General features: G+C 38.0%; 1 protein-coding gene across 1 annotated transcript; it reads left to right on the plus strand.

Moving 5' to 3' along the window:
- Positions 1–7,904: 7,904 nt before the first annotated feature.
- Positions 7,905–8,600, plus strand: LOC131875202 (uncharacterized). Its single transcript, XM_059219260.1, has one exon. The coding sequence runs from the start codon at positions 7,905–7,907 to the stop codon at positions 8,598–8,600; it is 696 nt and encodes a 231-aa protein (XP_059075243.1).
- Positions 8,601–14,230: the final 5,630 nt, after the last annotated feature.

Consider the following 14,230-nt stretch of genomic DNA (forward strand, 5'->3'; position numbering starts at 1 on the left):
ACCTGCACGACAAAACACATGCTACCTTACATCCTTCCAATAAATAAGAGCTTGCAATAATAGCATGCAAGGTGGCGGTGTAGATTAATAATGAGCGAGTAAGCTTAGTATGAAGGAATAAAAATAAAATATAAATAACATTTACCACAACCCACCCACAAGAAAAAACATTGTCACCTCATGTCAAGACTCAATTTGCCTAAGCCACGTCATCCCTTTTGTGGTCCCACCATCGAACCACTTATTGGTCCAACTCACACCTCGATTTGGACAAAATGTTTGCCTCCTCATCGCCTTCCCTCTGAGTGTGGGAAATTTTAAAATCTTGAATTTTTTTTAGTTTTCTACAAATAAAATTAATAAATTTGTTTATACACCAACACTATGAGGACCCTTTAGCAACTGCATCCGTCACTATCTTGGAATCCTCTTCTAAATGCAATTTGGGAGCATTAAGATTGTTCACCAAATCGACTACCAACAATGAGGCTCTCACCTCAACTTAATTATTTGTGTCATTGGGAAGCCATTGAGCTCCTACCCACTCCTGAGATCCCAAAATTACCTCGCAAAGCGCCATCAAAATTGATCTTCATCCATCCTTTCTTTGGTCTCTCCCACTCAGACAAACTTGCATCCCCCATAGTAGGATATACCCTATAGGCCCATTAATGGGCCTGCTATGTTTAAATTATTTAATTTAATTTAAGTTACTATTAACTAAATTTATGTCAACCTTAGCCTTGAAAATTATCAATATGAGAAAACCCAAGTTGGCTAAGAAAACACTATCTAAACCCTGCTAAAACCTCCAAAGGAGCCCTAAAACCCTAAATCCTAAGGTTTTATACCTTTTAATTCTTCTCGAGCTCTAAAAAATTTATTTTTATGTTGACTAGCTTCACTAGTCAAATCACTTAAAACATAGCGACTGAAGGGGCCTTAGTCCATAGCAGGGCCAGTTTCTCCCTTTTCTTCTACCGACTAGCAGAAAGATGAGTTTTTGCAATTTCGCGAAGACACAACTGAATGGAAGAGCCCTCCCCGCAAAACTGTGAAGAGCTTGGCGATTGTCAACATTTCACAGTGGTCTTAATATTAGGTGGGTGATACAAGAGCATCCCTGGTTCATGGCAATATTGCATCAATCAAAAATATTTTCTTTTCAGTTTGTTTCCTATTTTGCAGTTTCATCATTTACTTTTGTGTTTCTTTGCATTTGTTCATTGGATCTTGCGGAGCTAGATTTTGTTCGTGGACGTGTTCATTTACCTTATCCTAAGTCCGTGGGATATTTGTATATTTTTCCAGCAAGTTATCGCTTCTGGAATCTGAGATAATTTTCTAGCTTGGAACACTGGAACCTCTTGGACCTATTTGCTATTGGTGAATCTTGCAGATCATTTCCATAACTTGCAGAGCTTTAGTTCGTTGTTTCCAATATTCCTTGGCATGTGGTCAACCTTCTCTTGGGTCTGCACTTCATTCTATAGATTTTCTAGAAGGATCTCTTTAGCGGAGGCCAACCTTGTTGTTTTACATATTACATCTTGTTCATCGGTATTTGTTTCATCTTGGACCGACACGGATCATCCTTGATCATATAAATCAAAGTAATCAAGCATCTAGAAGTCAGTGATTAGAACATGGAAGATAGATCTGAAGGTTAGGAGGTCTGGAGTTGGCTCACATTCTTGCTTGAGCTTGGATATTGTATTAGAGCATTTATGCAACCAAGCCAGTGGGTCGAATCTTGTAAGCCTGCATATTGTCGAAAGTTTGTAATTGATTTTTACCATATAATACAATCTGTTTCTGCATTACCTCCACCACATTGAGTTTTTTATGTAGTGTAACTCTTGTTGCACGCTCCAAACTATTTTTTTTAGGACTTCCCTGTCATGACTGTACCAAGTGGTATCGAAGCAAGTTTCATTTCAGAGATTGTGGAGTCTTGTAAGATTTTGTTGTGGGGTGACAGATTGTGGATCCAGCTTGTAGCTACAAAGGACTGGTGTAAAGATGACCCGGAGGAATGCTAGAGGTGGTGGAGTGCATGGAAATGCAGACCCTGCTGTGATGGAAATGTTGATGGGAATTGCAGCCTAATTGGAAGCTGTTGAAATGGCCTAGAGAAGAGGTTGACATGTTGAAGATGTGAGTGATGATGAGGAATAGGAAGTAGCTAGAGAACAAGGAGAAAATCCACTGGCGAATGACCTGGATGAAGAGAGGTTTATAAGAGCATTGTCTAGAGCAAATACCAAACCACATTTCAACCCACCGAATTATGATGGCAAGTTGGATTAAGATGAATTGCTAGATTGGATCATGAAGATGGAAAAGTATTTTGATTTTGAAGGCACCGTTGAAGATAAGAAGGTAAGATATGCTTGCACTAAGTTGAAAGGACATGCATCTCTTTGGTGGGAACATTTGCAGGTAGATAGATAGAGAAGAGGTAAAGAGAAAATTAAATCTTGGGAGTGGATGGTTTGTGAGATTTTGCCAAGATCTAGAGGAAATGGAAAGCACAAATAAGAGAACAAAATAGATGATATGAATAAACTGTATTCCATCAAGATGCAAAATGTGATCAACTAGATCATCAATCGTTAAAATTATAAATAGTTGTTCATACAATGTAGATGAGCCTGCATATATAGGCAAGACAATATGGATATGTGAGTACACAATCATGGCATGTGGCTCAATAAGAAACAAGGGTAGGTAGGAAATAGGTGTGGTAGGTAGGAGAAATAATAAAATATTCCACATGAGGTGGATCACCCACTGAAGGTGGAATTATCACTACACAATAAGTGGATATGATAGAGTAGTAACAAGATCACACCATAAAAGGTGGAAATTCTCCTACACACACTATCCGAATGTGGCACAAACACCCAAGTGTCTCATACCCAAACTACTATGAAATGCATTTCCTAAGTAAACTTAAGTATAGTGAAATAATATCCATGATGAATAATTATTTACACCAACATGGTTAACAAGTTGAAATCAAAGTTTATGCCTTCTAATTATCAAGTAAATCTATTTTGAAAGTTACAGAATCTAAAGCAAAAGGAGTCTAGTGTGAAGGAGTATACTAAAGCATTCTAAAAGTTGAATATTAGATCCGAACACATTGATGATTAGATCAAACAAGTTTTTAGATACGTAAATGGGTTGTGGATGTCTATACAAGATGAACTCAGTCTAATCAAGTTGCAGAGTGTTGAGGAAGCTTATCAACATGCCCTGAAGGCGGAGGAGAAATTGAACAAAAGACATGAGCAAAAGCAAAGAGGTAGAGGAGGAAATTTTCAAGGGGGGAGGACCTATACCGGAGGAAGAGGACCCTATACAGATCAAAACAAAGAAAATGAAGTTAGCAGAGATGGTAGTTTATACTAGAAGGACAATATAAATTTTACCAGAGAAGAGAACTTGATGGATACCAGAATGAAGGTTATGGAAAAGAAGACAAAAGACAAGATAAAAGAGTGTTTAGAGGAACCTGCTTTAAGTATGGAGGAGAAGGACATTGTGCTTTTGAATGGAGGAAGGCGGAGAGAAGTGGGAGAGCAGCATTGGTAGAAGAAGACCATATCAGATCAGTTAATAAACCGAAAGATGGAGAGTTGTTGGTGATGAGGAGAGCTTTGTATCACACTAGAGAGGATGAAGAGCCCTTACAGAGGAGGAATTTGTTCAAGACCAGATGTAAGGTATCCGATAAGTGTTGTAAAGTTATAATTGATAGTGGTAGTTCATATAACTTTATTTTGGAAGAGATGGTGAACAAATTGAAGTTGGAGAGATTGAAGTACCCTAAGCCTTATCAAATAGCATGGATTCAGGATGATCATAAGATACTAGTAAGTGAACAATGCTTGGTAAAATTGAAGATTGGATCTTATCATGATGAAGTTTTGTGTGATATTATACCCATGGATATATATCATATCTTGTTGGGCAGACCTTGGCAGTTTGATAGACATGCAATACATGATGGGAGAAATAACATAAACACTATTGTTGCAAATGGGATGAAGCAGACCTTGTTATCCTTGGAGGAATCTTTGAAAACTGAAGTTTGTACAAGTGCTAGGATTTGTTTGGTGGATGGAAGGAAATTTTTGGATGGGATGAAACATGAGAATGTGTGTTTTGCTCTAGTTCCTAAGAAGACTGACAATCTAGAGCATGAAGGAGAACAAACGAAAGAAATAAAGGAGTTTTTGACAGAGTATGGAGACATCATTTTAGATAATGTACCTGATGGATTACCCCCTGTGAGGAGTATCAATCATTGCATGGACCAGATTCCTAAAGCTAGTTTACCTAACAAAGCAGCAAATTAGATGACACTGACAAAGAATGAGTAGCTAAATAGTCAAGTGCAGGATTTGTTGAGGAAAGGCTTGATCAGGGAAAGCTTGAGTCCTTGTGCAGTGCCAACAATATTATCACCTAAGAAGGATGAACAATGGATGATGTGTACTGATTCTAGAGCAAAAAATAAGGTCATAGTGAAGTAAAGATTTCCCTTCCCTAGGATGGATGATATAATGGATTGTTTGAGTGGAGCCAAATACTACATAAAGATAGACTTGAAGAGTGGATACCATCAAATCATAATCAGAGAAGGAGATGAGTGGAAGACATCATTCAAGAATAATGAAGGACTATATGAATGGTTGGTGATGTCTTTTGGATTGACTAATGTACTGAGTACTTTCATGAGCTTGATGAATGAGGTATTGAAAAAATTATTGGGTAAGTTTGTTATTGTGTACTTAGATGACATCTTGGTTTTTTAGTAAGACAAAATAAGATCATCTGTTGCATTTGAGACAAGTTTTGCAGAGGTTGAGGGAAGAGGAGTTGTTGATAAATATTAAGAAGTGCAGTTTCATGAAGGAGTTAGTCTATTTGGGATTTGTGATATCTATGGATGGATTGAAGATGGATCCTGAGAAGGTAAGAGATATTGTTGAATGACCTAGACCGAAAAGCATTGGGGAGGTAAGATCATTTCATGGATTGGCTAGTTTCTATCATAAGTTTATCATAAAATTTAGTTCAATTTGTAGCCCTATGACATAAGCAATGAGAGGAGATAGAAAGGATTTCAAGTGGACAACCAGAGCAAATAGGAGCTTTGAATTGTTGAAGTAAAAGGTGACAGAGCAACCTATGTTGGCTTTACCGGATTTTAGCAAAGTATTTCAAGTGGACTGTGATGTGAGTGGGAATGCAATTGGAGCAGTGTTAAGTCAAGAAGGAAGACTGGTAGCTTATTTCAGTGAGAAGTTGAATGATGCAAGGAGGAGATATTCAGTGTATGATAAGGAATTCTATGCCATAGTTCAAGCATTGAAGAAATGGAGACATTATTTGTTGCCTAAGGAGTTTGTGTTGTATAATAATCATCAAGGTTTGCAATATCTGAACAGTCAGAGTAAGTTGAATCAGAGACACATGAGATGGGTGGAGTTCTTGCAGAGTTTTACATTTGTGTTAAAGCATAGAAGTGGAAGGTCAAATAGAGTCGTTGATGCATTGAGTCAAAGGAGGATCTGCTGATAAAGATAAGAATGGAGGTATTAGGTTTTGAAGAATTGAAGAATTTGTATGAGAAAGACCCAGATTTTGCAGAACCTTGGAAAGCTTGTAAGGAACCGGTTATGGTGGACAAAAGTAAGTGGTTAGATTATTTCATTCAAGATGAGATGTTGTTTTGAGGAGTTCAGTTGTGTATATGTAGGAGTTCCAATGCAGGAGCATCTGGTGGTGTAAAGGCAATCCTGCATCACCCAAAAATATTTCTTTTTGTTTTGGTTTTCTTTAATATTTTTGTAGATCTGGATACCCTTTTGGACAAATAAGAGATTCCAACTCTCAGAATTGACAAGCTACTTTTTCTAGTTGATTGCCAAAAATAGTAGTTTTTTAATTTAAAGGCGGATGGATCCCAAAATTTACAGGAATATTAAGGAAGGAAAAATAAGCTCATTGGTGAAAGAATCAGGTCAAAAGAATTAACGGTTTGAAAGTTATTAAAGTTTCAATTTCCCAAAAAATAAAAAAAAGTTCTTCCAAGTCAGATTTGAGGCATTAAATGGTGTCGAACGAGCCCGAAAATGGCGAGGATCGGTAGAGTAGATTATTAGCATATTCTACACTCAAAGAGATTTCTGACGCTTCAAATGGTTCGTCAATCCGATTCCCGGATCAAAAGTTATGGCTATTAGAAGTTGGACAATTTTTTGAAAAGTTTCAATTTTTTAATCTGGCTGTATTTTTTATACTTCCAATTTCATGTTTTGGCATTTGTCTGCCAAATGGTAATTTTATAAATTGTAATTTTGGCTCCAAGTTGGAAAAGGGATATTTAGGACTTATTCAAGGAAACTTATAATAGTTTTTGGGATGTGAATTTTTGAAGAGTGAGTTTGGGAGTTGTGTTTTTGGATTGTAAGGGTTTTCCAAAAAACTCTATAAGTTATTGTATTGCAGCCTATGAGGTTTATTCCTCTTATTTGCATGTATGCATGTATTGCAGATAGTTTTTAGATAATAATAGTAATATCTCTTGTTTCTCTTTTATTGCAATTTGTTGTGTTTTTTTGTTTCTCGGCTTGTGCTCTCATCAAGTGGTATCGGAGCGGGTTGTTCCTGAGCGTGTGAACAGATCGCCGAATGTGAGGCAGTTCATACCAGGATCTGTGATTGTGGGCTCGTGTTCAAGATGCCTCCAAGAGTGATGCATGGTGGCAGAAATGTTGATGGAAGAAATGCTTTGGCAAACGAGGGTTTGAGAGCCCTCTAGAGACAAATTGATGCAAGAGGAGTTGAGAAGAGGGTTTAATCTGAGGAGAGGAGAAAGTGATGATGAAGGAGAGGTTGAAAATTCATCCTCAAGTGAATCGAAAGAAGCAATAGATTGGGATTAGGCTCGATTGTTGAGGGCCATTTCTCAAATTGGGAAGAGACCCAAAATTGAGGTTTCAAATTATTCCGGGAATCTGAACCTAGAAGAGCCGATTGATTGGATTAATGAGTTGGAGGAATATTTTGAATATGAGGAGATAGAGGACCCAGATAGGGTCAATTTTGCAAAGACAAAGATGAAAGGTCATGCAAATATCTGGTGGAAAGAGGTCCAACTAGATAGAAATCAGAGAGGAAAGAGAAAGATAACTAGATGGGATCATGTGGTTGATAAACTGAAGAAACAGTTCATTCCTATGGATTATGAATTGGATCTGCTGAAGAAACTGCAAGGACTGAAGCAGGGTAGCAAATTTGTGAAGGAGTATACAGAAGAATTTTACAAAATAATCATCAGAACAGGCCATGCAGAGGCCAACAAGGAGAAGGTTGCCCATTACCTTAATGGGTTGCGACCAAGTATTCAAGAGGATCCGAGTTTGGTCATAATGACCACTATTGAAGAAGCATATCAATTTTCTTTAAAGGTTGAGAAGCTGAATAAGAGGTTCGAAGGCAAGCAAAAAGGGAAAGCCCAAGGTGGAAAAGGCGATGGAAAATATTTTGGAAGCCAAAATGAAGATCAAAAGAAAAATGATGAAGTGGGTCCTAGTCGAAATCAGAGGGGTGATAATTTCTATCACCCAGGAGATCAAAATCATGATGAACAGAGAGGAAGAGGAAGAGGAAGGCTTGGGCAAGGGTCTAGGAGAGGAGCTTTTAGAGGAACATGTTTCCAATGTGGTGAAGAAGGGCATAGAGCCTTTGAGTGTCCACAACACAAAGGAAGGACGGGCATAATAAATGAAGGCCAAGCATGAGTCACGCATGCAGATGAGGAACCTCAGTCTGAACATTCTGATGATGTTGAAAAGGGAGAGGACCTAGTTATCAGGAGAACCCTGATGAATGAGGAGAAAGAACCATATCAAAAAAAGAGTTTGTTTCACACCAGATGTAAATGTGAAAACAAGTGTTGTGATGTGATTATTGACAGTGGGAGCACTGATAATCTGGTTTTTGAAGAAATGGTTACAAAGTTGAAGTTGAAGAGGGAAAGACATCCACAGTCATATCGGATAGCGTGGTTGCAGAATGACCACAAGATTTTGGTCAATGAGCAGTGTCTGGTACAATTCAAGATTGAAAGCTATCGTGATGAGGTACTATGTGACATCATACCCATGGATGCATGTCACGTGTTGTTAGGGAGGCCATGTAAGTTCGATAGGCGTGATGTACATGATGGTCGTGCGAATACCTATACCTTAACAAAGGATGGAGTTCTACATAAGTTGAAGCCCCTGAAGGAGGTGGAAGAAAATGTATGTAGTAATGGCAGAATATGTTTTGTTGATGGAAGAATTTTTTTGGAAGGCATGAAACACGAACCTGTGTGTTTTGCTTTAATTTTGAGGGTGGATAAAGAACATAGTGAAGAGGTGCTAGTAGAAGTTTCTAGTTTGTTGAATGAGTTTCAAGATATTGTGTCTGATAATGTACCCAAGGGTTTACCACCTGTGAGGAAGATCAGTCATCGGATTGACTTGATCCTTGGAGCTAGTTTACCAAATAAGGCAACCCACAAAATGAAGAGTTGAATTGACAGGTTCAAGAGTTGTTGAGAAAATGATTGATTCGAGAGAGCCTGAGTCCAGGTGCGGTACCTGTAGTTGTCACACCAAAGAAGAATGGAGAATGGAGGATGTGTACGGATTCTAGGGCCATAAACAAGATAACAATCAAGTACAGATCTCCCCTACCAAGGATAGATGATCTTATGGACTTCTTGAGTGGAGCGAAGTAATTCACAAAGATTGATCTAAAGAGTGGATATCACCAGATTTAGATTAGAGAAGGGGATGAGTGGAAGACCGCCTTCAAAACCAAAGAAGGATTGTATGAGTGGTTAGTCATGCCTTTTGGGCTAACCAATGCACCGAGAACATTCATGCGGCTCATGAATGAGGTATTGAAAGAATTTCTGGGTTAGTTTATTATTGTGTACCTCGATGATATTCTAATTTTCAACAAGACATCGGAGGAGCATTTGATGCATATTCGTAGAGTTTTTGAGAAGTTGAGAGAGGAGAAATTGTTGATTAATTTGAAGAAGTGTACTTTTGTGAAGGATTTAGTGTACTTGGGGTTGTTGTCTCAGTAGAAGGTCTTAAAATTGACCCAGAGAAGGTGAAGGCTATTTTGGAATGGCTTACCCCAAGGACTGCTACTAAGGTGAGATCTTTCCATGGTTTGGCTAGTTTTTATTGGAAGTTCATTAGAAACTTCAGTAGCATTTGTGCACCCCTGATTTAAATAATGAGAGGGGATAGGAAAGAATTCAGGTGGAGTATGGGAGCTACAAAGAGTTTTAATTTGTTGAAGAAGAAGGCGACAAAGCAACCTATTTTAGCCCTTCCAGATTTCAATAAGGTGTTTCAGGTAGATTGTGATGCCAACAGTAATGCCATTGGAGCTGTATTGAGTCAGGAAAGTAGGCCCATCGCATATTTCAGTGAAAAGATAAATGATGCAAAGAAGAAATATTATGTTTATGATCAAGAATTTTATGCAATAGTTCAACCATTAAAGAAATGGAGACACTATTTATTGTTGAAGGAATTTGTTTTGTATATTGATCATCAAGCATTACAGTACCTGAATAGTCAGGGAAAATTGAATCAGAAACATTTGAAATGGGTGGAGTTTTTGCAAAGATATACTTTTGTCTTGAAGCATAGGAGTGGGAGGTCTAATAGGGTTGTAGATGCCTTAAGAAGGAGGCAAATTTTGTTGACAAAAATGCAGTTTGAAGTGGTTGGGTTCAATGAACTCAAAGTATTGTATCCTGAGGATCCTGATTTTGCAGAGGCTTGGAAAGTTTGCAAGGAGCCTATTACTTTAGACAAGACAAGGTGGTTGGATTTCATAATCCAAGATGGTATGTTGTTCAAGGGAAGCCAATTGTGCATTCCCACGAGCTCCATGAGGGAGAATTTGATCAAAGAGAAGCACAGTGGAGGAATGACATGACCCTTTGATCGGGATAAAACCATTGCCATTATTAGTGAGCATTATTATTGGCCTCAGTTATCATAGGATGTGAATAAATTTGTGCAGAGTTGCAGAGTGTGCCAGAGGGCAAAAGGAGTAAGCTAGAATACAGGGATGTATCAACCATTACCTGTACCTGAGAGGCCATGGGAAGATATAAGTATGGATTTTGTTCTTGGTTTACCAAGGACACAGAGAGGGAATGATTTAGTTTTTGTGGTGGTTGATAGGTTTTCAAAGATGGCACATTTCATTCCATGCTAGAAGACCCATGATGTGTCCACATTGCTGATTTGTTCTTCAAGGAGGTGGTAAGACTGCATGGTTTGCCAAAAAGTATTGTTTCAAATCGTGATACCAAATTTGTTGGATACTTTTGGAGGACCTTGTGGAAGAAGTTAAAGACAAAATTAAAGTTTAGTTCTGCACACCATCTACAGATCGATGGGCAGACTGAAGTGGTGAATAGGAGTCTAGGTAAGCTACTGAGATGCTTGGTAGGAGACAAACCCAAGGGATGGGATCTGATCTTACCACAGGCAGAATTTGCTTACAACAATTCTATCAATAGGAGCACCAACAAATCACCATTCCAGATTGTGTATGGAGGCAGTCCAAGGACCGCTCCAGAATTGAGGAAGATGGACCAAGAAAAGCATACAAGTGTCGAAGCCAAAGACTTTGCAAAACACATTAAAAATATACATGAAGAGGTGAGAAAGCACATCAATGAGATGAATCTCCAGTATAAGGTGAAGCCAAATCAGAAAATAAGGCATTAGGAGTTCCAGGTTGGTGACGAGGTGATGGTCCATTTGAGGAAGGAAAGGTTTCCAGTGGGGACATATAATAAGCTGAAGATGAAGAAGTTTGGTCCTTGCAAAATAGTGAAGGAGCATAAATCTGGAAATGCATATGAGGTAGACTTGCCAGAAGGAATTAACATTTCCCCTATGTTCAACATTTCAGACTTAACAAAATATCATGAAGGTGGCACATAGGAGGAGACAACAATATAACAATACAAAAATCCTGCACCTACTTCAAAGAAGGAGGAGATCGAAGAAATTCTGGATAGCCGTGTGAAAAGTATTAGGAACAAGAAGTATGAGGAGTGTCTAGTGAAATGAAGGGGAAGACTTGTTGAAGATTCTTCATGGTTGTCCAAGGCAAAGGTTGACCGTTTGGGTTTTCCTCAACCAGCTGAGATGTGACGGGGTCACTTCTCAATCTACCCCGGGTGTCTGATGCAGGAGCATCCGGTGGTGTAGGGGCAATCTTGCATCACCTATAAATATTTATTTTTCTCTTTGTTTTCTTTAATGTTTTTGTAGATCTGGATACCCTTTTGGAAAAATAAGAGATTCCAACTTTCAGAATTGACAAGCTGCTTTTTCTAGTTGACTGCCAAAAATAACAGGTTTTTTTATTTGAAGGCGGATGGAGCCCAAAATTTACAAGAAGATTAAGGAAGGGAAAATAAGCTCATTGGAAAAAGAATCAGGTCAAAAGAATTAATGGTTTGAAAGTTATTAAAGTTTCAATTTCTTGAAAAACCAAAAAAAACAATCTTCCAAGTCAGATTTGAGGCATTAAACAGTATCGAACAGGCCCAAAAATGGTAGGCATCATTAGAGCAGATTCTTAGCATATTATAAACTCAGAGATCTTTCCGACGCTTCAAACGGTTCGTCAATTCAATTCCTGGATCAAAAGTTATGGCTGCCGGAAGTTGGACAATTTTTCAGAAAGTTTCAATTTTCGAATCTAGATGTATTTTTTATATTTCCAATTTAATGTTTTGGCATTTGTCTGCCAAATGGTAATTTTCTAAATTGTAATTTTGGCTTCAAGTTGGAAAAGGGCTATTTAGGACTCATTCGAGGAAACTTGTAATAGTTTTTGGGATGTGATTTTTTGAAGAGTGAGTTTGGGAGTTGTGTTTTTGGATTGTAAGGGTTTTCGAGAAAACTCTACAAGTTGTTGTATTGTAGCCTGTGAAGTTTATTCCTCTTATTTGCATGTATTCATGTATTGCAGATAGTTTTTAGATAATAATAATAATATCTCTTGTCTCTTTTATTGCATTTTGCTGTGTTTTTCTGTTTCTCGGGTTGTGCCCTCATCAAGTTCTATGAGAGAAAATTTAATAAAAGAGAAGCATAGTAGAGGATTAGTTGGAAACTTTGGTGTTGACAAGACAATGGCATTGATTAGTGAGAATTACTTTTGTCCTCATATTCATAAGGATGTCAAGAAATTTGTACAAAGCTGTAAAATTTGTCAACTTGCAAAAGGTAGTAGTCACAATATTGGATTGTATAAGCCTTTGACAGTTTTAGAGGGACCTTGGGATGACATAAGCATGGATTTCATATTTGGATTGCCTAAGACATAGAGAGGAAATGATTCTATATTTGTGGTGGTGGATAGGTTCTCAAAATGACACATTTCATACCTTGTAAGAAGACAATAGATGCAGTACATGTTGTTGACCTATTTTTCAAAGAAGTAGTGAGATTACATGGATTACCTAAGAGAATAGTTTTATGCAGAGACACTAAGTTTGTTGGATATTTTTGGAGAACACTTTGGAAGAATATGAAGACAGATTTGAAGTTCAGTTCTACTTTTCACCCACATACTGATGGACAAACCAAAGTAGTGAATAGGAGTTTGGGAAATTTGTTGAGATGCTTAGTTGGAGAGAAAACTAGAAGTTGGGACTTGATTCTTGCACAAGTAGAATTTGCCTACAATAATTCAATGAACAAGAGTACCGAAAGAACACCTTTTGAGATTGTTACCAGAGCACACCCTAGAGGCATATCGAAGTTGAGGGATATCAGTAATGAAGATAAGAGGAGTGCAAAAGCGAAAAATTTGCAGAGCATATGAAGACAATACATATTGAGGTCAAACAACATATGAAGGACATGAACAAGTATAAGGAGAAAACATATGAGAAGAGGAGACATAAATAATTTGAAGTTGGTGATGAAGTGATGGTATATTTGAGAAAAGAGAGATTAGCACTAGGAACCTATAATAAGTTGCAGATGAGGAAGTTTGGACCTTGTATGATGTTGAAGAAATTCAGTTCCGAAAATGCATATGAAGTGGAGTTACCTGATACTTTGGGTATTTCATCTATATTCAACATTGCAGATCTACATCAATACCATGAGGCAGATTTCAGTGAGGATAGTGGAGAAGACTTGGAGAAGCAAATACCTCGGAGGGAACCAGATTGGATTGAAGACATTTTAGACAGTAGGATTGGGCATAGCACCTAGAGCAACCAGTACAAAGAGTATCTTGTGAAGTAGAAAGGTAGACTGGTTGAAGATTCATCATGGATTTCTCAAGCAAAGGTAGATTGTCTTGGTTTTCCTCTAACCCTAGAAAAGTGAGGGACTCACGTTTTCAACAACCCCGAATATCTGATGCAGGAGCATCCCTGGTTCATGACAATCTTGCATCAATCAAAAACATTTTCTTTTTAGTTTATTTCTTGTTTTGCAGTTTCACATTTCCTTTTGTGTTTCTTTGCATTTGCTTACCGGATCTTGCAGAGCTAGATTTTGTTCGTGGACATGTTCATCTACCTTATCCTAAGTCCACCGGGTCGTTTGGACATTTTTTCGACAAGTTATCGCTTCCAGAATTTGAGACAGTTTCTCGGTTTGGAATACTGGAACCACTTGGACCTATTTGCTATTGGTGAATCTTGTGGATCATTTATGTAGCTTGCAGAGCTTCAATTTGTTATTTCCAACATTCCTTGGCGTGTGGGCAACCTTCCCTTGGGTCCACACTTCATTCTATGGATTTTCCAGAAGGATCTCTTTGGCAGAGACTGACCTTTTTGTTTTACACGTTACATCTTGGGCCAACGCGTATCATCCTTGATCATATAAATCAATGTAATCAAGCATGTAGAAGTCAGTGATTAGAATATGGAAGATGGATCTGAAGGTTAGGAGGTCCGGAGTTGGCTCACATTCTTGCTCAAGAGCTTGGATATTGTATTAGAGCATGTATGCAACTAGGCCAGTGGGCCGAATCTTGTAAGCTTGCATGTCGTCGACAATTTGTAATTGATTTTCATGATATAATACAATTTATTTCTACATTCCCTCCATCACATTGAGTTGTATTTGTTGTGTAACTCTTG

The sequence above is a fragment of the Cryptomeria japonica genome, chromosome 4 (genome assembly GCF_030272615.1).
Source record: "Cryptomeria japonica chromosome 4, Sugi_1.0, whole genome shotgun sequence".
Taxonomy (NCBI): domain Eukaryota; kingdom Viridiplantae; phylum Streptophyta; class Pinopsida; order Cupressales; family Cupressaceae; genus Cryptomeria; species Cryptomeria japonica.